The sequence below is a fragment of the Gopherus evgoodei genome, chromosome 1 (assembly GCF_007399415.2).
Source record: "Gopherus evgoodei ecotype Sinaloan lineage chromosome 1, rGopEvg1_v1.p, whole genome shotgun sequence".
Classification (NCBI taxonomy): Eukaryota; Metazoa; Chordata; order Testudines; family Testudinidae; genus Gopherus; species Gopherus evgoodei.
This window is the reverse complement of record NC_044322.1, coordinates 338,973,123-338,993,275: the sequence shown is the minus strand read 5'-3', so window position 1 is coordinate 338,993,275 and position 20,153 is coordinate 338,973,123. Positions and strand designations below refer to the sequence as shown.

Sequence of the window (20,153 nt, the reverse complement as noted above, 5' to 3'; positions counted from 1 at the left end):
TACACTGCTGGAAGGTGCTCTGATACTATGGTGGTAAGTGCGGTACAAGAATCTATATAGAATATGGTGCTATTCAATGTGAGTAAGGATATCTCCAACTGAACCTTGCTGAAAATCAAATTATAAATCCTTTAGACATGAAACTATAAAGGGGAAAATAAGTTTATTGATGCTTTAAAGTAATAACAGCTTCAAATGACAAAGAAAGAAGTCATATCCATGGCACCGTGACTCAACATATTTTCAGTTCTGAACAAAATCAGCATTTATAGTCTGTTGCACTCCAAGAACACAGTTTGATGTCCAGTACAGCTATTCAGATAACACAACTGTGGGAGTCTGGGTTTTTGAACTTGTCATGCTTAGCATACAGCTTTCCCATGTAACCAATATGCATGTTTGAGCAATTGTAAGAGACAAGACACGTACAAAGGCAGAACTCACTTGGCATTGGCAAGACTACAGACAACTTGCAAAAATCATTAATTCAGAGAAGCCAATCAAACAAGAACAAAAGAAACTGAAACATAAATGCCCACGTTCAGGCTGCTTTAGTTAAGAATACGTCAACAATACCACTGTAAGCTCCTTTTAAGTTGGCTAGAGAAATTATCAGAAAAAGTCCACATGGGGATACATTTTTCTTAACATGTTAGATAGCCATTTTACCTGTTTCTTTTAGGAGGGCAAATAAAAAAATCCTGTTTGCTGATGTGTAGTTTATACCCTCTTCAGAACAAAAGATTATAGAATCATTTAGCAGCAGGACAACATGAATCCTCAGGTTTTTTTTAAAAACTATTTTTAGTGTCAGGATAAAAAGCAGAGGTGGGTAAACTTTTTGGTCTGAGGGCCACATCTGGGAATAGAAATTGTATGGCGGGCCATGAATGCTCATAACATTGGGGTTGGGTTGCAGGAGGGGGTGAGGGTTCCAGTTGGGGCTGCAGGCTCCAGGGTGGGGCCAGAAATGAGTTCAAGGTGCAGTAGAGGGCTCTGGGGTGGGGCTGGGGATGAGAGGTTTGGGATGCAGGACGGTACTCCGGGCTGGAATCGAGGGGTTTGGAGGATGGGAGGGGGATCAGGGCTGCAGCAGGGGTTGGTGCACAGGGAGAAATTCAGGGGTGCAGGCTCTGGGCAACACTTACCTCAAGCAGCCCCTGGAAGCATTGGCGTGTCCCTTCTTCAGTTACTACATGGAGGCGTAGCTAGGCGGCTCCGCGCACTGCCCTGTCCACAGGCACCCCCCCTGCAGCTCCCATTGGCTGCAGTTCCTGGCCAATGGGAGCTGCCAGGGCAGCGCTTGAGGCGGGGGAAGTGTGCAGAGCAGAGTCCCCTACCTGTCCTATGTGTAGGAGCCAGAAGGGGGCCATGCTGCTGCTTCCGGGAGCTGCATGGAATGGCCCCCGACCTTGCTCGCCAACTGGAGTGTTGGAGCATGGCAAACCCCAGACTCTGTTCCCCAGGAGCTCAAGGGCTGGATTAAAATGGCTGGCAGGCCAGATCCAGCCTGCGGGCCGTACTTTGCTCACCCCAAGCTAGATTGTACAGTATAAAAACTTCCACCATAGACCAGTGTAAACTGGCAGAAGCCAAGCATTCTTCAGCACTTGTATAATTCAGTGTATTGCAAGGTAAAGAGAAACCAGGACCAAAACTCTGCAGAATCGATTAAGAAAGATGATGCTGGTCCCTCGCAGTTCCTCCAATATGGTGGCAGAGATAGGGATGTTCATGAATTCCTAGTTCTCCTACTGAGCTCACAAGTTACACAAAAACCACAGCTCTGTAGCACCTTATTAGCCCAATAGTTTTTATTATTAATTATTATTATTTTAAAACCAAAGCAAAAAGAAGAAGTTCAGACAGAAACTGTCAACTTAAGGTTTTTACTTAACATTTATCTTTACATTGCAGTACAAAAAAAACCCCACAACACTATCAGAGTGAACTGACAAGGATGTAGAGAAATATTCAAGTACTCCCAATTCAAACTATTTAACTCTATAAACGCTAAATACAATTATACATTTCAACAAACAACTTAAATCTGCCAGCCACCCTCCATCTCACAGGGATACTCTTACTGTTCACAAATACTAAAATCTTCACACTTTTTTAGTCTTTGTTTACAAATGAATCCTCGTACATTGTATAAACATGTCAACTCTTCTCTCTTTCATAAATTGAGAAGTTCTAAACTGATTTGATGACTGGGATGGTAAAAGACCTGTAACATTTATTACAGTAGAGCAACAGTTCTGCTAGAGTTAAGATCAGCTTTCTGTTTCAAGCTCAACTGTTCTAAGTGGTCTAAAATCCATATAGTTAATCGGATTGCCTTGAAATGTGTGCCTTGAGGGGGCAAAGGATACTGTCAGTAATTCAAATTTGGGACCCCCAAGATGCAGACCCTACCAAAAACAGCTTTTCTGAAATATTGCACATTCTGACTTTTTTTGCTCACAGACAGAGATCAAACCAGGGCTCGGATCATCGTACGAGGGTCTGAAATGCTCAGTGGTTACCCCAATAGAGCGCATGGCACTCACCAACCCTTTGGAGGAAATCAAACTAAATAGTATTGAAAAAAGAGTTTCTTCTTTAGTTCTTCATCATCATCATCACTTGTCGCTCCAAAGCCACAGCCAAGACATATTGTTGTCACTTATCTTGACTAGCTGCTCAGGAGTACATGATGTTAACGGAGGGACAGAAGGGGGCGCACTTCATCAGGCTGTGTTCAAGTGTTTGCCTAGATTCTCTACAGTCGCATTTAGGGTCATTCCTCCAGCTTCCTCTTGGTCATATCACCAGTTTTTGCTATCTCACCTCTTGCTCAATTTAGAGTACACCAGTGTTTTCCTTCAAGGTCAGAAGGATGACCAGACAGCAAATGTGAAAAATCAGGACGAAGTAGGGTGCAATAAGAACCTATATAAGAAAAAGACCCAAAAATTGGGACTGTCCCTATAAAATCGAGACATCTGGTCACCCTAAAGTAACCAGGTTCTCCAAGATCATTGGCATTTCCCACCATTTTGTTCCTCAGTAGCCATCCATGCTGATATTCTCAGTTAGGCAAACTAAGGTTTTGATGTCTAACAGATTACACTGAGCATGTGCAGAGAGGCTAACTATTTGGAAAACTACCTCTATATCATAGAAGATGGGAGGTTCTGAGGGTACATGACAGTCATCAAGTTCAAGCACTGAAAGTTCAAATCCAAATCCAGGGTAGAAGTTAAATAATAGGCATAATGCTTCAATCTGCCTCTAACAAAGGGGGATTTTTATTTTGAGGGAAACTTAATCTGAGCATGGCAGAATACTGTATCCAGAAAGCACTGAAACAATTGGTTGTTGTAATTTTAGAAAATAAACGACAAAAGCAAATGCTTGCTGGGAAGGAGGGTAGTAAGGGCTGGAAGAGTAGATGGGAATAAGAGGAGAGGTTGCGGGGAGAGGGGAAGGATCACATGGAGAACAGGGCAAGGACATGTGTCTGTCCAACGTTCCCCTCCCGTGTGTGTCTGTACATCACTATTTGGGGGGGCCCCAGTGCATTAACAGGGATGTGACCCCACATTTCCATGTCCCCCTTTATGTAAGCCAGGTTCTGGAGGGGGCTTCTCTACCTGGGGGGAGTCTGACCCTTCTCCCTACCCCCTCCATATGAGCTGAGGTTCCCTGCCACCTAGATATGTCTGAGCCCTGCTCCCTGACCAAGGATGCCAAATTCTGGGAGACCCACTGCTCATCTAAAGGAGTGTGATCCTTCACCCCATGTGAGCCAAGGTCTGGGGAAGCCCAATCCCATTAGGTGGGGAACTTGGAACAGGCATGCTCAGAGCATACACCAATAACACACTGCTGAGACTGGGGTGATGAGCAGGAATGGAGCAGTTGACATGACCTCAAACAATCGTTTTGAGACATGGAATCAGAATGGACAATCAGACTCCTTAAACAAGTTTTTTATGCAAGCTGACACTCAAAAAAATGCAGGTGTGGTCAACAAAAGCACTTCAAAAACACCCATAAGCAGAATCTCACCTCATGCAACATAAATATTGATAACTTTAAAGATACAGCCACAGACAGGTCTGAACAGAGAGCAACTGTCAATAAAGGTTGTAAACACTTTGAAGAAGGCAGAGGTGAAAAAATGATCAGAAAAGGAACAAGCAGCATGCCAGCTCCTTATTGGGAGCCTGCAAATTCTCATGTTGACATCTGTTCACAATTTTGCTCCTATACAGCCAATTTGAGAACATACCTAATGCCATGACATCATCAGATCGGATAGCCATACGTTCTCTTAGTATCAGAGGGGTAGCTGTGTTAGTCTGTATCCACAAAAACAAGGAGGAGTCCGGTATCACCTAAAAGACTAACAGATTTACTTGGGCAAAAGCTTTCGTGGGTAAAAAACCCACTTCTTCTGATGCATGGAGTGAAAATTACAGCTACAAGCATAAATATATATTGGGACATGCAGAGAAGGGAGTTTCCTTACAAGTGGCAAACCAATGTTGAAGGCCAATTTAGTCAGGGTGGATGTAGTCCACTCCCAGGAATTGATGAGGAGGTGTCAATACCAAGAGAGGGAAAATTGCTTTGTAGTGAGCCAGCCACTCCCAGTCCCCTGTTCAAGCCCAAACTGATGGTGTTAAGTTTGCATCTCAGGCAATATAACCAAGGTAACATGTGACCTTCCACTAACCTGCTGTCTGTGATGTGTGTATATAGGAGAATAGGGCAGGAGACAGCAAGGAGCAGCTTCTTACATGTTAATGGCTTCTACAGTGCCATCTAATGGCTTAACAGGATGGGAAGGAGAGAGGGGCCGGGGAATGGTGGCGGTGGGGGTACATGCTGCAAAGAATAGTGGTGAAGGAGGTGGAGAAAAAAGACTGGTATATGTGTCTCTCTCATATGGTTAGAGTTACTTTAACAACCATGTAATAAAACTGTCAAGATTTTAGGACAAACCATGGATGAGATTTGTCTCACTGGCCACGTTAGCAACTACCCAATGAAAACATTTCAAAAGGACAACAATTACCCCATTCTACTGTAACAAAATGTAGAAAGGTGGAAGGAAGGGGACAGAGCACTTAAGAAATCACACTGCTCAGTGGTTTGAGCATTAGCCTGCTAAACCCAGAGTTGAGAGTTCAATCCTTGAGGGGGCCATTTAGGGATCTGGGGCAAAAAACAAATAAACAAACTCTCAGAGACAGTACTAGGTCCTGCTAATGAAGGCAGGGGACTGGACTTGATAACCTTTCAAGGACCCTTCCAGCTCTATGAAATAGGTATATCTCCATTTTTTTTTAAATTTTTTAACTCTGTCTCCTAGTGGAAAGACCACAGACTAGTTCTGCTACCAGTCTGGTGGGTGACCCTGGGCAAGTCATATCACCCTCTGTGCCTCAGTTTTCCCAACTGTAAAATTGGGATAATTATGTAGAGTTCTTGAAATCTATTGATGAAAAGCACTATATAAAAGCTAGGTCTTCTGATTATTACCTAGTTTCAGTAGCACATGAGCTATAAATCTAGGTGAGAACAATAACTGCCTAAAGGACCATTAATTGCTACCAACAATCATTTCTCTTTCTGCTTAAAAAAAATAAAAAAGGAGGAAATTAAATTGCAAAAGATTTGTTAACGCAGAGTTAAGTAGTGAGAGCCTGTGCCCCTTCAGAATTCAGCAAAACTCATGCTTTTGAACCAGAAAATACACAATTAAGGTATATGTTCATGTAATCTTAACTCTCTCCTCTTAGAGTGATACTCCAATATGCCCATAACACACTTTCCAGCTCTACCTTATGCTCAGACACTGAAAACCATGCTTGGAAAAAAAAAATTTACAACCCCATCATGGTTGCACATAGGGTGCCACCTAAATCTTTACTTTCCCTATCCATCATTAAAGTCAAGACTGCTCTCATATCCCACCTCACCACTTCCAATACCCATGGCCAGAAGACCCCAGTGCTCTGTCACTGACACAGCCTACAGAATTCTGTACTGAAATGATGCAGACCAGAACCTCAAGGTACACATGCACCTGTCCTTTGATACACATGCAAGGACTCAGATCTCCTCTTATCACAATCACAGCTCCCCACAAACTGCTCCAACTGATTCCTCCACCATTTACTACACCTACACCGATCACAGTGAATGCCGCTGAAGTGCATGCAGATCATTCCCAGTGGCCAATGCCCGTTCTGGGAAAAGAGATTTAAAGTTGTGTGGGCATTTACTCTGAATTTCCTGGTTTCCAGAGTTCAGCAAAATTCAAACTTCTGAAAGGGCACAAGTGATCACTGGACAATCTTAATTCTGCATTAACAAAGGTTTTTTCCCCATTTAATATACAGAATAGAGGACATGTGATTCCCAACTCACATGAGGATGATGACTATGGAATGTATAGTGGAAAGTTGGTAAAAAAGGCTAGGCCTTCTGGCTTCTGCAGGAAGAATGGTAGCAGGACAGTGCAATAGCAATTAAAATGATCCCACAATACCATTACTAATATTAAGTGGTCTCCTTACAATAGTAGGAAATTGGGATGGAAGACATGGGAAAATATATATATATTCCATGCATGGAGTATAATACAAGAGATGTCAAGACCTCTGGTCAGACTGGGCTAAGGAATCGGTGGATGCTCTCTGTGCCAGATTAGTTTGTGGCCCATACCAGAAATGCACGGGATGTAGAAAGGGTAAATGGTTTTTAAGAGACTTCTGTTCTACAGGAGAGAGAAAAGGGGGATAGTTAAGGTTGGCTTTTTGAATGAGTAAGGAGATATTTCACTCTTATGCATTTAAAAGAGCCTGCAGGCTGTGAGGATATTTGAATATTGCCATAATCTCAGACTGTCAGATTCCCCCATACACACATGCTGATTTTCTTTGATAGCCATCCATGTTTCATGTTAAGTAGCAACTTAAATTAAATGTTTTTTACTCTCTGAATACTGTAAATGTGGAAGATAAATGGTGTGCAGAGCATGTCATCATTTTTGATGAAGGGCAGAGTTAAGGCTGTTTTGTGGAACTGTAACTTTATATTTCTAAACTTTCTAGTATTTGTTATTTGTTTTTAGTGTAACTTTACCTTTGAATTCCTGGCTCTCACCTTTTAAACAACATTAGTCTATTAAAGTTTTCTTCTTAAAAAAGGTATTTGCAACCCTAACTCCACCTTACCTGTTTTTATTCGGGAATTTACAGTTTTGTGGCAATAGGAAAAAAAAGACCTGTGTTATGTTAGTGTATTTGCTTGGAAGATGTGAGGTGGCCACATTAAGCCTTTCAGTTTTTGCATGGCTAAAATTTCTCTCCCCCCACTAGCTCAATCCAGGCCACCCCATCAAACCATACCACTTGCCAAGCTGCACATTGTTTCCTAGGTTTTATCATCCTTGTGCTCCGGAAAGTAGCAGAGCTAGGATACAAAGAAAAGTGTAGGGAAAAACAAACAAAAATTAAAAACAGAGACATGGAGAGGTTCACAGTCTTGCCAAAATGAATTTCCATGGATGTGATCCAGACTAGAGTATAGGGAATGACAGTCAAGATTCTACTCTGATATAGACTTGCTGTAACACCTTGGACAAATCATTCAACTTTTGTGAACAATGAGTTACTTCCCTACCTTACAGGGAGACCATTAGGCATAACTAATTTTTGCACAGTCTGCAAGATCAGTGGACAAAAACCACAAGGCTTAATTGTTAAGGTTATACAGAGTAGAAGAGCTGAGAATAGAATTTAGAAGCTTCTGGCTTTTAGCCCTCTGCTGAGTCCACTAGTCTATAGTGCAGGCCTGCACAACTCGTAAAGCGGCGAGGGCCACATTACTCCAAAGAAAACAGCTGAGGGCCGAAACCCCCTGGCCCCGCGGAAACACCCCCGACCCAGCCCAGCGGAAACACTCCGCCCCAGCACCGCCCAGCCCTGCAGAAACAAACCCTCCTTTCCCAGCGCTGCCCCACCAAAACAGCTGTGGGCCAAAAAGGAAGGTTGGGGGTGGGGAGGTGATACTTGATTTTAAATCAACCAGGGGCTCCCAGCTGAAGAGCTGGCTGGGAGCCCTCGGGGTCAAATTAAAGGGCCCGGGGCTCCGGCGGTTGCTGGAACCCAGAGCTCTGTGGGGCTGGGACAGGGATTTAAAGGGCCCAGAGTTCCTGGTGCTGAGGGGAGCCCAAGCCCTTTAAATCCCAGCCCCAGCGCATCCGCTGGAGCGGCTGCCGGGATTCAAAGGGCTCTGGGCTGCCTGTGGGGGCGGGGAGCCCTGATCCCTTTAAATCTCAGCTGCGGCTGGGAATCTCTGCAGGGAGCCCTGAACCCTTTGAATCCCAGCCACGGCTGAGATTTAAAGGGCTCTGGGCTCCCCACAGCTGTGGGGAGCCCAGAGCCTTTGAATCCCGTCCGCAGCTGGCAGGGCCTGCTTTAGGAAGTGCGGGGCCCAATTCGAACATTTTTGGCGGGGCCCCGGCAGGGATGACTGAAAGAAAAAAAAAAGTAAAAAAAAAAGCCTTTCATTTCTTAGCAACCGGTTCCCTATAAAAAGTTCTGCCACAGTATGTATTTTTTGTACCAATAGGGTTACCATATGTGCATATTTTCCTCCTGGATGGCGATTTAAGATTCAAAAAGCCTGACATGTCCGGGAAAGTACAGATGTATGTTAACCCTACCTAAAGTTCTTTTTTAAAAAGATGTGTCTGAACTAGAAATGAGATCCGCCACTCCCTGAGCGTGTGCTAGGGTGCACGTGTGGGTCCCAGCTGCTCCCTGCCCACCTCATTGAAGCAGGTGTGCAGGGTTACTTTCCTGAGAACTACAGGGCACCAGTGGACATGGGGCTGCCTGGAGGTGGGGGGGGAGATGGCTGGAGGTAGGGTCTGGCTGCAGGCTGGGCAAAGGGTGTGAGGCAGGCTGGAGACGGCGTGTGAGATGGGCTGGCTGGCTTCAGGCAGGGCCACAGGGGGGGTGCGGCATGAGTTGGCAGGGCTGGAGACAAAGGAGTGCAGGACTGGCTGGATTCAGGCAGTGGGGTGCGGCAGGGGTTGGCTGGAGACAGGGAAGGGGGTGCAGGGCTGGCTGGAGACGGGTTGGTGCAGGGCTGAAGGCAAGGCAGGGGGTGAGTGGCTGGCTGGAGACAGGCTGGCTGTGGGCAGTGGGTGCAGGGCTGGCTGCAGACAGGAATTGGTGTAGGCAGGGCAGGAGGTGCGGCAGGGGTTGGCTGCGGGCAACTGGTGAAGGTACAGGGGTTACAGCGCATCCTGTATGGTGAGTGTCCCCTCCTCCTGCCTCCCCCACCAGGGTAGCAGTAGCAGCCCGTGGCTCAGGAGCTATTTAAAGGGCCTGGGGCTCCCCTGCTTCCACTGCCCCAGTCCTGTAAATAGCTGCAGGAGCCCTGGGGAAGTGGTGGGGCTCCAGGGGCTATTTAAAGGACTAGGGCAGCAAAGGCATCTGGAGACACCCCCCCCCCGCTACCCCAGGGCTCTGGGGGCTATTTAAAGAGCCTGCGGCTCCCCTGCTTCTACCGCCCCAGCCCTGTAAATAGCCGAGGGAGCCCTGGGGAAGCGGTGTGGCTTCAGCGACTATTTAAGGACCGGGGCGGCAGAGGCAGCTGGATCCCCAGCCCTTTAAATAGCCCCCAGAGACCCCACTACCCCGGGGCTCTGGGGGTATTTAAAGGGCCCGGGGCTCCCCTTCTTCTACCGCTCCAGCCCTTTAAATAGCCACGGGAACCCTGGGGAAGTGGTGGGGCACCAGCGGCTATTTGAAGGGCCAGGGCAGTAGAAGCGACAGGAACCCTGGACTTTTTAAATAGCCCCCCGAGCCCCACAACCCTACCCCAGGGCTCCAGCAGTGGTGCTCTGGTGGCAATTTAAAGGGCCTGGGAGCCACAGGCCTTTTAAATTGCCCCCTGGGGAAGCTGGGCCACCCCGCTACAGCGCACTGGCTTTTTCCGGTACACCATACTGGGGCTTGGGCATGTGGCCCTCTTAGGGGCGGGCTGATTCAGGGGAATTGGTTGAATTGGCCTAAAGCCGGCCCTAGCAGCTGAGATTTAAAGGGCTCTGGGCTCTCTGCGGCTGCGGGCAGCCCAGAGCCCTTTGAATCCCGCTGAGATTTAAAAAGCTCAGAGCCTTTTGAATCACGGCTGCAGCTGGGATTTAAAGGGCTCTGGACTCCCCGTGGCTCTTTTGAATCCCTGCCGCGTCTGAAATTTAAAGAGCTCTGAGCTCCCCCTCACTGCGGGCAGCTCAGAGCCTTTTGAATCCGGGCCATGGCTGAGATTTAAAGAGCTCTGGGCTCCCCACCACTGCGAGCAGCCCAGAGCCCTTTGAATCCCGGCAGCAGCTGGGATTTAAAGGACTCTGGGCTCCCCGCGGCTGTGGGCAGCGCAGAGCCTTTTGAATCCTGGCCGCGGCTGAGATTTAAAGGGCTCTGGGCTCCCAGCCGCTGCAGGCAGCCCAGAGCCCTATGAATCCCAGCCGCGGATGAGAATTAAATGGCTCTGGGCTCCCCACCGCTGCGGGCAGCCCAGAGCCTTTTGAATCCCAGCCACGGCTGAGATTTGAAGAGTTCTGGGCTCCCTGCCACTGCGAGCAGTCCAGAGCCCTTTGAATCCCTCCCACGGCTGGGATTTAAAGGTCTCTGGGCTCCCTGCCACTGTGGGCAGCGCAGAGCCTTTTGAATCCTGGCCGCGGCTGAGATTTAAATGGCTCTGGGCTCCCCACCGCTGCGAGCAGCCTAGAGCCCTATGAATCCCAGCCGCGGCTGAGATTTAAAGAGGTCTGAGTTCCTTGCCGCTGCGGGCAGCCCAGAGCCCTATGAATCCCAGCCGCGGCTGAGATTTAAAGAGGTCTGAGCTCCTTGCCGCTGCGGGCAGCCCAGAGCCTTTTGAATCCCGCTGGGGGCCGCACACTGAGCCTCTGCGAGCTGCATGTTGTGCAGGCCTGCTATAGTGCCTTTCACCTATACCAGAGCTTATTAGGATATCCCCAGGGTATCTTTCAGGCTAGGCTTTCTTCATGTGATCTAAAGCAGCTATGCAATTCATGGAGAGAAATTATATTGTTAAAAGATTTTAATTCTATAATGAAATCTAGATTGAATAATTAAGAATAACCACAAGCATCAGTTCTCATTAAGGCCAATTAAAATTAAACAAATCTGAAGTCCCTAGTCCAAGCCACTTTCCAGACTGACAAAGATTTTTTTTAACTGTTTAAAACTGAAGTACTTTACTAGCATCCCTCAAATATGCTGTATAATCCCAACTCCGACAAAGACCAAAAAGCCCCATCTTTTTTTTTAAAAAAGATCTCTATGTAGATGGAGGAGCAAACTTAAATTTCAAGTGGATTGACTGATAAAAGTTTTATTTCATTGGGGGGGAAGAGATGAAGTGTTAAAAAAAAAAGTAAAACGTTAACTTTGGGAATTTAAGGTTTGTGCCTTTAAAAAATGTTAAATCAGAATTTGCTCTCCATTCCCATTACCCAAGTATCTCGCCCCATTTTGGTGTCTTAATATCTACATCCTATGAATCTATACCTAAGGCACCCCACCACACATGACCACTCAGGTTAGACACGTAAGTGGGTACCAATTCAGTGCCCAGGGAGCAGGAGGATGTGCAGCTTTGGGAATACTGACATGCAAGAACTAATGCACAGTTTCTCACTGAATGAGACGCTGGGGTGGGATGGGGTGGGGTGGGGGAAATAAATTAAAACCATCTTTATTAACACAATTCAAGTGAAGCAGTTAAAGAGAGCAGCATATAGTACTATAAAGAAGGAAGCAATTGCAATTATTGTTTATAGTTTGTAAGATAGGCATTGAATTCAAAAGAAGGCAGCATGAACCAGGGGTTAGAGCACAGGACTGGAGTTGGGCAACCCAAACTCTGATGCCAGTTTTGACACAGACACACTGTATGACTCAAACAAGTCATTTATCCTCTTCGTACTTTATCTTCATGAGTTTCAAAATGTGGGTAACTTACCATGTATACTGAATAGGGGTGGTTCAAGGCTGAATTAATGTTTAAAGAACTTTGCCCTCATAGAGCGAAGTCTCTAAAAGCAAGTTCTATTGTTAAGACTTTCCAATAAGAGTAGAGTGCCTTCAAAACCAAGTGTGGTTTTAGGGCACTTAAGTTCAACTGGGCACAAATTACTACTGAGTGAGGAATGTGACTGGGAGATGTTTATCAGTCCATTAATCAGACTATCAGAACTTGCCCACTTCAGTCATTTGAATGTGGAGTACAAACCATCTTCCTAAGCATTCATTCATTTGCCTGGCAATTTAGAAAACAGTAGCATTTTAAGGGTTGACACTGCTGAGCTGAGGAGAAGTGTTTAGCAATTTTGATACATAAGTGTGACAATTCATTTTTCTTCTTTTTTGGTAGAGACATTTCTCTGCTTGGCTGGTTGGCTGTAACACAGTAACTTTTGAACACCACATCAGTTTAAATCCAAAATTTCAAGGAATGTTCTTGGCATCAGAGGCCAGAGCCCTTTTGATTTTGCTGAAAATTAGAAAACCAGAAGAGGAAAAGGGGGGACACACATCCCCTGGCATTTGGTTAGCACATTCATCAACTTTAACCAAGTCTATAATAGTTGAACTGGTTGAAAGGCTGTACTGAGAAAGTAGCTATCAATGGTTTGCTGTCAAACTGGGAGGTCATATATATGTGGGGTCCTGCAGGGATCAGTCCAGGGTCTTGTACCTTTCAATATTTGCATTACATGTCTTGGATAAAGGAGTGGAGAGTACACTCATAAAATCTGCAGATGCCACCAAGCAAGACTGTTAGGAAGAAATTAGCAAGACTGTAAGGGCTAATGCAGTGGTTCTCCAATTTTCGTGTTGCTGACCCCTTTTATATAGGAAACCTCTGAATGTGGCCCCCCTTCTAAACTAAATACACCTTTTTATATATTTAAACACTATTATAAATACTGGAGGCAAAGCAGGGTTTGGGGTGGAGGCTGACAGATTGTGACCCCCATGTAATATCCTGACCCCAGTTTGAGAACACCTGAGCTAATGGGACCCAAAATGTAATCTTAAAGTAAGTGAGATTCTGAAACCTTATATCTATTTTGAAAAACCACATAATGACCCGTTTTTCATGCAGAGATGACAGTGCCCAAATTAGGACTTTTTGATCGGCAACTGGTATTATACCAGACCCCAATCAGTGGAATCAAAAATCTGTATTTAATTTTGCAGCCTCTTACTACAAAAAGGAAGTGATGCAACTAAGACCACAAAATAACTACTTTGTTCTTTATTTGTAGATTAAAATGACATTAGAAGCATATTCCACCATTCACAAAGCTGGTATTCCTGGCAACATGTCACTGTATGGTGTGTTAGTTGATAGACTGGAGGCTACTGTATGAAATTTTTAAAACAGTGTGAGTCTTCAAGATACTTACAGAAACTTGATTGCATTATTTAAATTGCTTAGAACATTCCTTTCATTAACAAATCTTTCTATAGTGTAATTACGTTAAAAAAAAGTATTAACAAAATACTCTCCTTGCAGCTCCATCTGCTGACATTAAAGAAAACTGCCATAAGTTAATAAAGTAAGGCCTCTGTCCAGTAATGTTACTACTCAACAGTCTGATGTCACCTTAACTATGAAGCTATTAACAGTGTCTCCATCATGCTAAAAACTAACCAGCATAAAATGAAATTATACCTTCCAGAGATCCAGTGCCAGTTGCTTGTGCCAAGAAGTCTTCATGTCTTGCAACTACCTGAAAAATTAGACCACCAATCATTATTTACAAGGCTAATTCCAAAAATATAAACTCAGATTTTCTTTAAGCATATATCCATGAGTAGGCTTAGAAGAGAAAAGTGATTCACAGGGTAGGAAGAATCCCTGAGTGATAAGGGATTCTCAGGGTAGGAAGAATCTCTGAGTGATAAGGGACCTCTCTATTTTTCCCCAGTGGCTTTACAGTCAAACCCCTCTACCTTGAAAATTCATGTGTGTCCATAATAAATTTTAAATCAGATGAGACTCTTCACAGTCAGCACCAAACTGATATAGTTTATGCTTTAAGGACACAAAGATTTTATTTTAGTAATACAAACTTTTTATTTATTCAATTATTTTTTTCTGAATTGATGTTCAGCAACTGGTCTAGCCAGGCAGATTACAGCCGATAATGTTTAAATTTACCCACCATCCAGTGATTAACCTTAGTCCTTGCCTTCTTCACATATTTAACTAAATCCTGGATTTTTCTAAATCCAGAATGCCAGTTGTGTCAAAATATGAGATGTGGAAAAACATTTACAAGAGATAAATTGAGAAAAATTCAAGTTTCTTATATAGTCGGGACATGAACAAAACGTTTACACAAGTCTCTAGAAGAGAGAAGCTTCTAACTAGCCCACGGTGTCACCACACCCTGTAAAGTATTTCCAGTTAATTCTATATTTAGGACAATCATCCTCTTAGATATGCACAGTAGATCTGAAACTCTGCTCTCCTTACATGAATGTTCTTCTGTTGGCGTCAAAGGATGTTCCACAAAAGGAGGGAGATCTTTCATGAAGCTCTGAGAAAAGTATATTGCTGTTCTATCACTTCTGCTAACAAACACTAATAGTATGAAAATGCGATTCCTATGAGGAAAATCCCAGATTTACAGGTATATTCTACACCTGACAGATATCAATAGGGCCCTACCAAATTCATGGCCGTGAAAAATACATCACAAACTGTGTAACCTGATCTCTCCTCCCCCTAGATATCTGGGAGGGGGGTCAGGACTGGCAACATCCAGCCAAGGGTTCTACCCAGCTCTGAAGGCAGCGCCCCCACCAGCAACAGCGCAGAAGTAAGAGTGGCAAATCCTGCAACCCCCCACAACCTCTTTTTGGGTAGGGACCCCAACGGTTACAACACTGTAAAATTTCAGATGTAAACATCTGAAACCATGCAATTGACTATTTTCAAAATCCTCTGACTGCAAAACTGACCAAAACAGACAATGAATTTAGTAGGGCCCTAGATATAGATGCACTAGTGTTGGGAATGGCACTGGTTATGCAAACAAAGAACTACACCCCTTACGTTTATAATTTTAGCTTTCTATTTATTACATTGTTTGCTAACTGCAATAATTACTGAATATTTCATATCATCCATTAGTACACAGTCCTCCGTGGAGTTATTTTACACATGATCCCCACTTCAAGAAGCTCAGCTCTATCTCAAAGTACCAAAAAATCACTGTATCAGTTACTTGATCACTCAATAATGTAAATTTAGATTTGTCTTATGTTCGTAACAGGTAACTTTTTAAAAACTGGTTCCCAGTGAAAATGTCAGAAAGCAGAAGAGAGGAGGAAGTGCATCGAACAAGCACTGTGGTTAACATTCTTGAAAGACACACACTAGGTATGACTAGGTAGCCCGTGGAAATGAGCTTCCCAGCCCAGGTTCACAGACTCAGGCTCATGCTAGCGCTCTAAAAACAGCTGTAGACAATGCTTTGAAATCGCAGTTCAGACTCCGAAGACTAGGGAGGCAACTTGAAATGCTGCATATACAGTTATCTGTAGAGCACTAGTGCAAGCCCAAGTCTGTGGACCTGGGCTGGGAGGCTCGCTGCTGTAGGCTGTGTAGGCATACCCTTAGTCACTAGTTACTGAGAATGTGGGGAAACTTTAGGAGCATGCAAGACTGAAATACTGAACTTTTAAACTGTGTTTGTACATGATTGCCTGAAACAAATGACATACCTGGTACTTACTTGTAAGTGAAGCTCTTTATCCAGTTGACTGATTCCTTGAGCAAGTTTTGCTAACTGTTCAGCTGTCACAGCTTGATGAATAGATTGAGAGGTATATGTCTTTACATCAAAGCCTTCTCTTAAAAAATCGGCGTAACATTCTGAAAAATATATTTTAAGCTGTTTATTTTTCATACCACAAAAGTTACATATGTATTTAAGGATATAAAGAACTGCAGGTACACTAGACCTACACCTCATGTTATTAACAGGTGTGGTCTGGTTTCCAGAATATAACCGGACATTGATTTAAGGAGCAACCATTAGCAAAAAGAGCCAATTTAAAGGAGACATGCTCGACCACATCATTTTTATTGCCCATGTCTTGCTGCCTAAATCTAAAACTGGATAAAGCCACCTTTTCAGGAATGCATTACACTAAAACTATACTTCCCATTTCCTCTTCAGAATTTTGTAAGCTAAATAAGATGAAGTTTTACGCAGAGTAAAACTACTGAGAATTGCAAACAGAAAACTGACAATTGCAACTGACACCATCAAATCATATTGCAATCTTGTAAACAGATTCATTTCTATGCAATTAAATTAAAACCACCAAAAGAATTTCATTTGTGATCCACATTAGAACTAAACCAGAGACTTTAAACATTAACAATGATTACAATGATTTAATACATCTCCTAGTTCTAGTCTAGTCATTATGATAAAAATTGAAGAGGAGGCAGACAACCCTTATAAGGGGATTTTGCTTTTTAAAGAGGAGACTGTAATTCCAACATGCAATCGATCCACATAACAAGATGACACGAACATCAGCACAATTTAAATACAGAGTTCTCCCTTCTTAGAGAGACGAAGATGTAATCAGAGGACAGACTAGGAACCTGGAATTCCAGAGCTAGCAAGCCTTGCACACAGGGACTAACAGGACATTCATTAAGAAGCAGCCACCTTCTGCCCCCCACAGTATATACAGCAGGATCTCGTGTGTATAAGGGCCACTAACAACAACACAATTCCTACTAACTTCATTTGATGCCACGATAAACCTGAAGCACAGGGACTAGAACAACTCCCAGCAAGGACAGTTACCCCCTTTCCAGCCAGCAGGCCACACAGTGGGGACCTGCAGGAGCAGCAAGACAGCCACGCAAGCAGACAGGTGTGACAAGGTTCTCCTGCTACCGGAGCAAACTCCCCCGAAGCCTCCAGCTCTTCCGCCTCCGGTCCCTAGTCCGGCTGGCAAACCCAACACAGCCCGCACCACTAGCCTGGTGCCAGTCCCCTGCAGGGCCCCTCTGCTGCCCAACGCCCTGTGCGCCCCCAGCAGAGCCCGACTGCCCGGTGCCCTCACTTCACCTCAGAGCCTCTGCTGCCCAGGTGCCCCAGCTCCAGCATCCCCCACTCGTGTCCCCGCCGCCCGCGACTTCACTGTTACCCCGCACCGCCTGCTCCCCCACGGACCCCGCGCCAGCCCCTCCTCACCGTCCCCCAGCAGCTCCCCGAGAGCCAGTCCCAGGGCAGGGCTACCACCGCCGCTTCCCGCCGCGGCCTCCTCCATGCTGGCAGCTCGCGGAGACCCGCACGTCATCCAAGAGCGACCGGCTCGCGACAGCGCCAGAATTCCGCGCCCCCGCGGTGTCTGTTGGCGGGGGCGGTGCTGGGGGAGGGGTGAAGGGTCAGAGGGGAAAGGTCGCGCTGGCCTGGCATGTGCCGCCTGCCTCCCGGCGCGGGTGAAGTGGAGATCGAGGCTACGAGGGGCGGGAGCGGGCGCAAGGAGGGAGGGGAGCTGGGCCTGGGGAGGGATGGGGGCAGGAGGGTGGGGAGCAGTACTGGGTGCTGGGGAGAGCAGGCCTGGTATAGCTGGCTCAGCATCGTTCCCTGCGCCATTCAACCCCGTCCTCTTATTGCTCCGCCTTTTCCCGCCCCTCTGTCTTCTTCCCGCTTGTCTGTCTCTCCCCTATTCCCTGTCTTTTCCTTCCCTCTCTGAGGATGTCTTGTGTACTTCTTCTGTCCTATTCATGGGCTTTGCATTTTTCACGACAGTAATTAGAGCTAAAATTGGTAAATCCTCTGTATAGTACAGGGGTTCTCAAACAGGAGATCAGGACCCCTCAGGGGGTCACGACGAGGTTATTACATGGAGAGTCACAAGCTGCAGCCACCACCCAAAACCCTGCTTTTTCTCTGGCATTTATAACGATGTTAAATATATAAAAATGTGTTTTTAATTTGTAAGGGGGTCGCACTCAGAGGTTTGCTATGTGAAAGGAGTCACCGGTACGAAAGTTTGAGAACCAGTGGTATAGTATATCTCTCACTTTCTCAATCTCCATAGCATAAACGAATTTTTCCAAGTATCTCAGCATATTCTCTATTGTATTTCTAGGAGATTCACTTAGCTGAGAGTCAAGTACCCATTTCTGTGTTAGTCATGCATTGCGGAAATGTAACAAAAAGATATTTGTAGGTGTATTGCTTTCTGTTGCAGAATGTTAAGTATAAGACACATACAAAGGATATGTTTAAATTAGACGTAATTTAATCCATAAACTGCTTCCCACAAACTGAGGACAGCAGGACACTAACTTCTCACCAGGACATAGCCCCAGACCTTGGCGGTGGAATCACCCTCCCCCCTTTCCCCATCCTCCTTGTGAAGTTAGTGTAAATTCTATTAACTTTTTTGTTAATTAACTTTGAACAGTTATCCATTGCTGTATGGTATGAGAATTGGGAATAAGTAGTAAGAGTTCTGTTTAAAAATTTGTTTTCTTTTTCCAGATTTTAAATAGTATTGAAACTCATAAATGATTAGTGACGCCATAGAAACCACACAATGTCAACAAAAAGATCCAGTAGATTTGTTTCATTCTGGGCACTTTGTAAAAATATGTGCCCCTATGGTCCGATATTCAAAGTAAGTAACACATCATGTTTAACTATACACTTTCAATGGTTTCTCCATGTAAATATACATTATGTATAAAAATAAGTCTGGTTACTTTTTTTAACAGTTTCGAAAACATGCTTCAAAATGTGCATGTTTATTTGTTTAAACTTTATACTGTGGTAACACCTAGACACCTCACTATATTAGGTGCTGTATGACTAAAACCACTTACATAATTTAATTTTAAAATAGTTTATTTCGAAAAACAATGTATGTTTTGGGTTGGTTTATTTCAATTTAAATGTCCATCTACTCACAGGTTGGCTTTCAGAACTTTGGTCAGGAAATACAGCTGTGATTTGTGTTATACACCAATGATAATTGCTGAAGATTTTGTCAAATCTGTGAAAGCTAGAGACAGTGAATTCACAACAAGCAAAGGTATTTATTTTATATATTCTTGCTTTTTCAGAGAATTTTATGCAATAATTGATCTTAGATAGTAGATTCTCTGTAACTTGAAGTCTTGAAATCATGATTTGAGGGGTGAGGTGCTAAGGCCTGCAATATGCAGGATATCAGACTAGATGATCATGACAGTCCCTTCTGGCCTTAAATTCTTTTAATCCCTTCTGTTTTCCGGTTGTTATCTGAAGGTTGATTATATCCCCACAGGGTTCACAGGACTTGTCGATATGTGAAACGCTACAGCTTCACAGATGCAGCACTGCAACTGCGCCGCTGTAGTACATCAGTGTAGACACTACCTATGCTGATAGGAGGGGTTCTTCCATCAGCGTAGGTAATCCCCCGCCTAGAGATAGTAGCTAGATAGAAGAATTCTTCTGTAGACCTGGCACTGTCAACAGATCAGAATAGCTACATCTCTCCAGGTATGGATTTTTGAGACCCCTAGAGAAGTAGCTATGCTGATGTAAGAGCCCAGTGTAGACCAGCCTTTAGCACCACTGCTGCTGAGGTGCTAAACCTTGCAGACATAAAGAGCATCAGACCTGAGACTATGGGTATGTCTACCGTATGGGATTATTCCGATTTACAGGAAACAGATTGTATAAAGTCGAGTGCACGTGGCCACACTAAGCACATTAATTCAGCGGTTTGTGTCCATGTACCAAGGCTAGCGTCGACTTCTGGAGTGTTGCATTGTGGGTAGCTATCCCCCACCCATTGGAATTCTGGGTTGAGATCCCAATGCCTGATGGGGCCAAAAATTTGTTGCGGGTGGTTATGGGTAAATGTTGTCAGTCAATCCTCCCTCTGTGAAAACAACGGCAGACAATCATTTTGCACCCTTTTCCCTGGATTGCCTGGGCAGATGCCATAGCACAGCAACCATGGAGCCCGTTCAGCCTTTTTTCCATGTCACCGTATGTCTCCTGGATGCTGCTGACA

The 20,153-nt window shown here is 44.7% G+C and overlaps 2 protein-coding genes across 7 annotated transcripts in view; one reads left to right on the top strand and one right to left on the bottom strand.

The window, feature by feature from the left end:
- Positions 1-20,153, top strand: part of DUS4L (dihydrouridine synthase 4 like) — a 45,902-nt gene that overhangs the window by 13,645 nt on the left and 12,104 nt on the right. For 2 of the 6 annotated variants that reach the window (XM_030547953.1, XM_030547317.1), the window contains 2 exons: positions 18,632-18,767; positions 19,060-19,181. In XM_030547953.1, coding sequence (XP_030403813.1) covers positions 18,658-18,767; positions 19,060-19,181 — 232 coding nt within the window. In that variant the 5' untranslated portion in view covers positions 18,632-18,657. Of the gene's footprint in view, positions 1-17,532; positions 17,581-17,652; positions 18,768-19,059; positions 19,182-20,153 lie in introns of those variants that run through there. The other 4 variants (XM_030548482.1, XM_030545820.1, XM_030548390.1 and 1 more) reach the window with 3 other exon arrangements.
- Positions 12,657-17,485, bottom strand: LOC115644476 (conserved oligomeric Golgi complex subunit 5-like). Its single transcript, XM_030548895.1, has 4 exons — positions 17,333-17,485; positions 15,848-15,987; positions 13,777-13,834; positions 12,657-12,872 (listed from the first exon to the last, which is right to left on the bottom strand). Exons 1-4 carry the CDS (start codon positions 17,436-17,438, stop codon positions 12,808-12,810), a joined length of 369 nt encoding a protein of 122 aa, XP_030404755.1. The 5' UTR covers positions 17,439-17,485; the 3' UTR covers positions 12,657-12,807.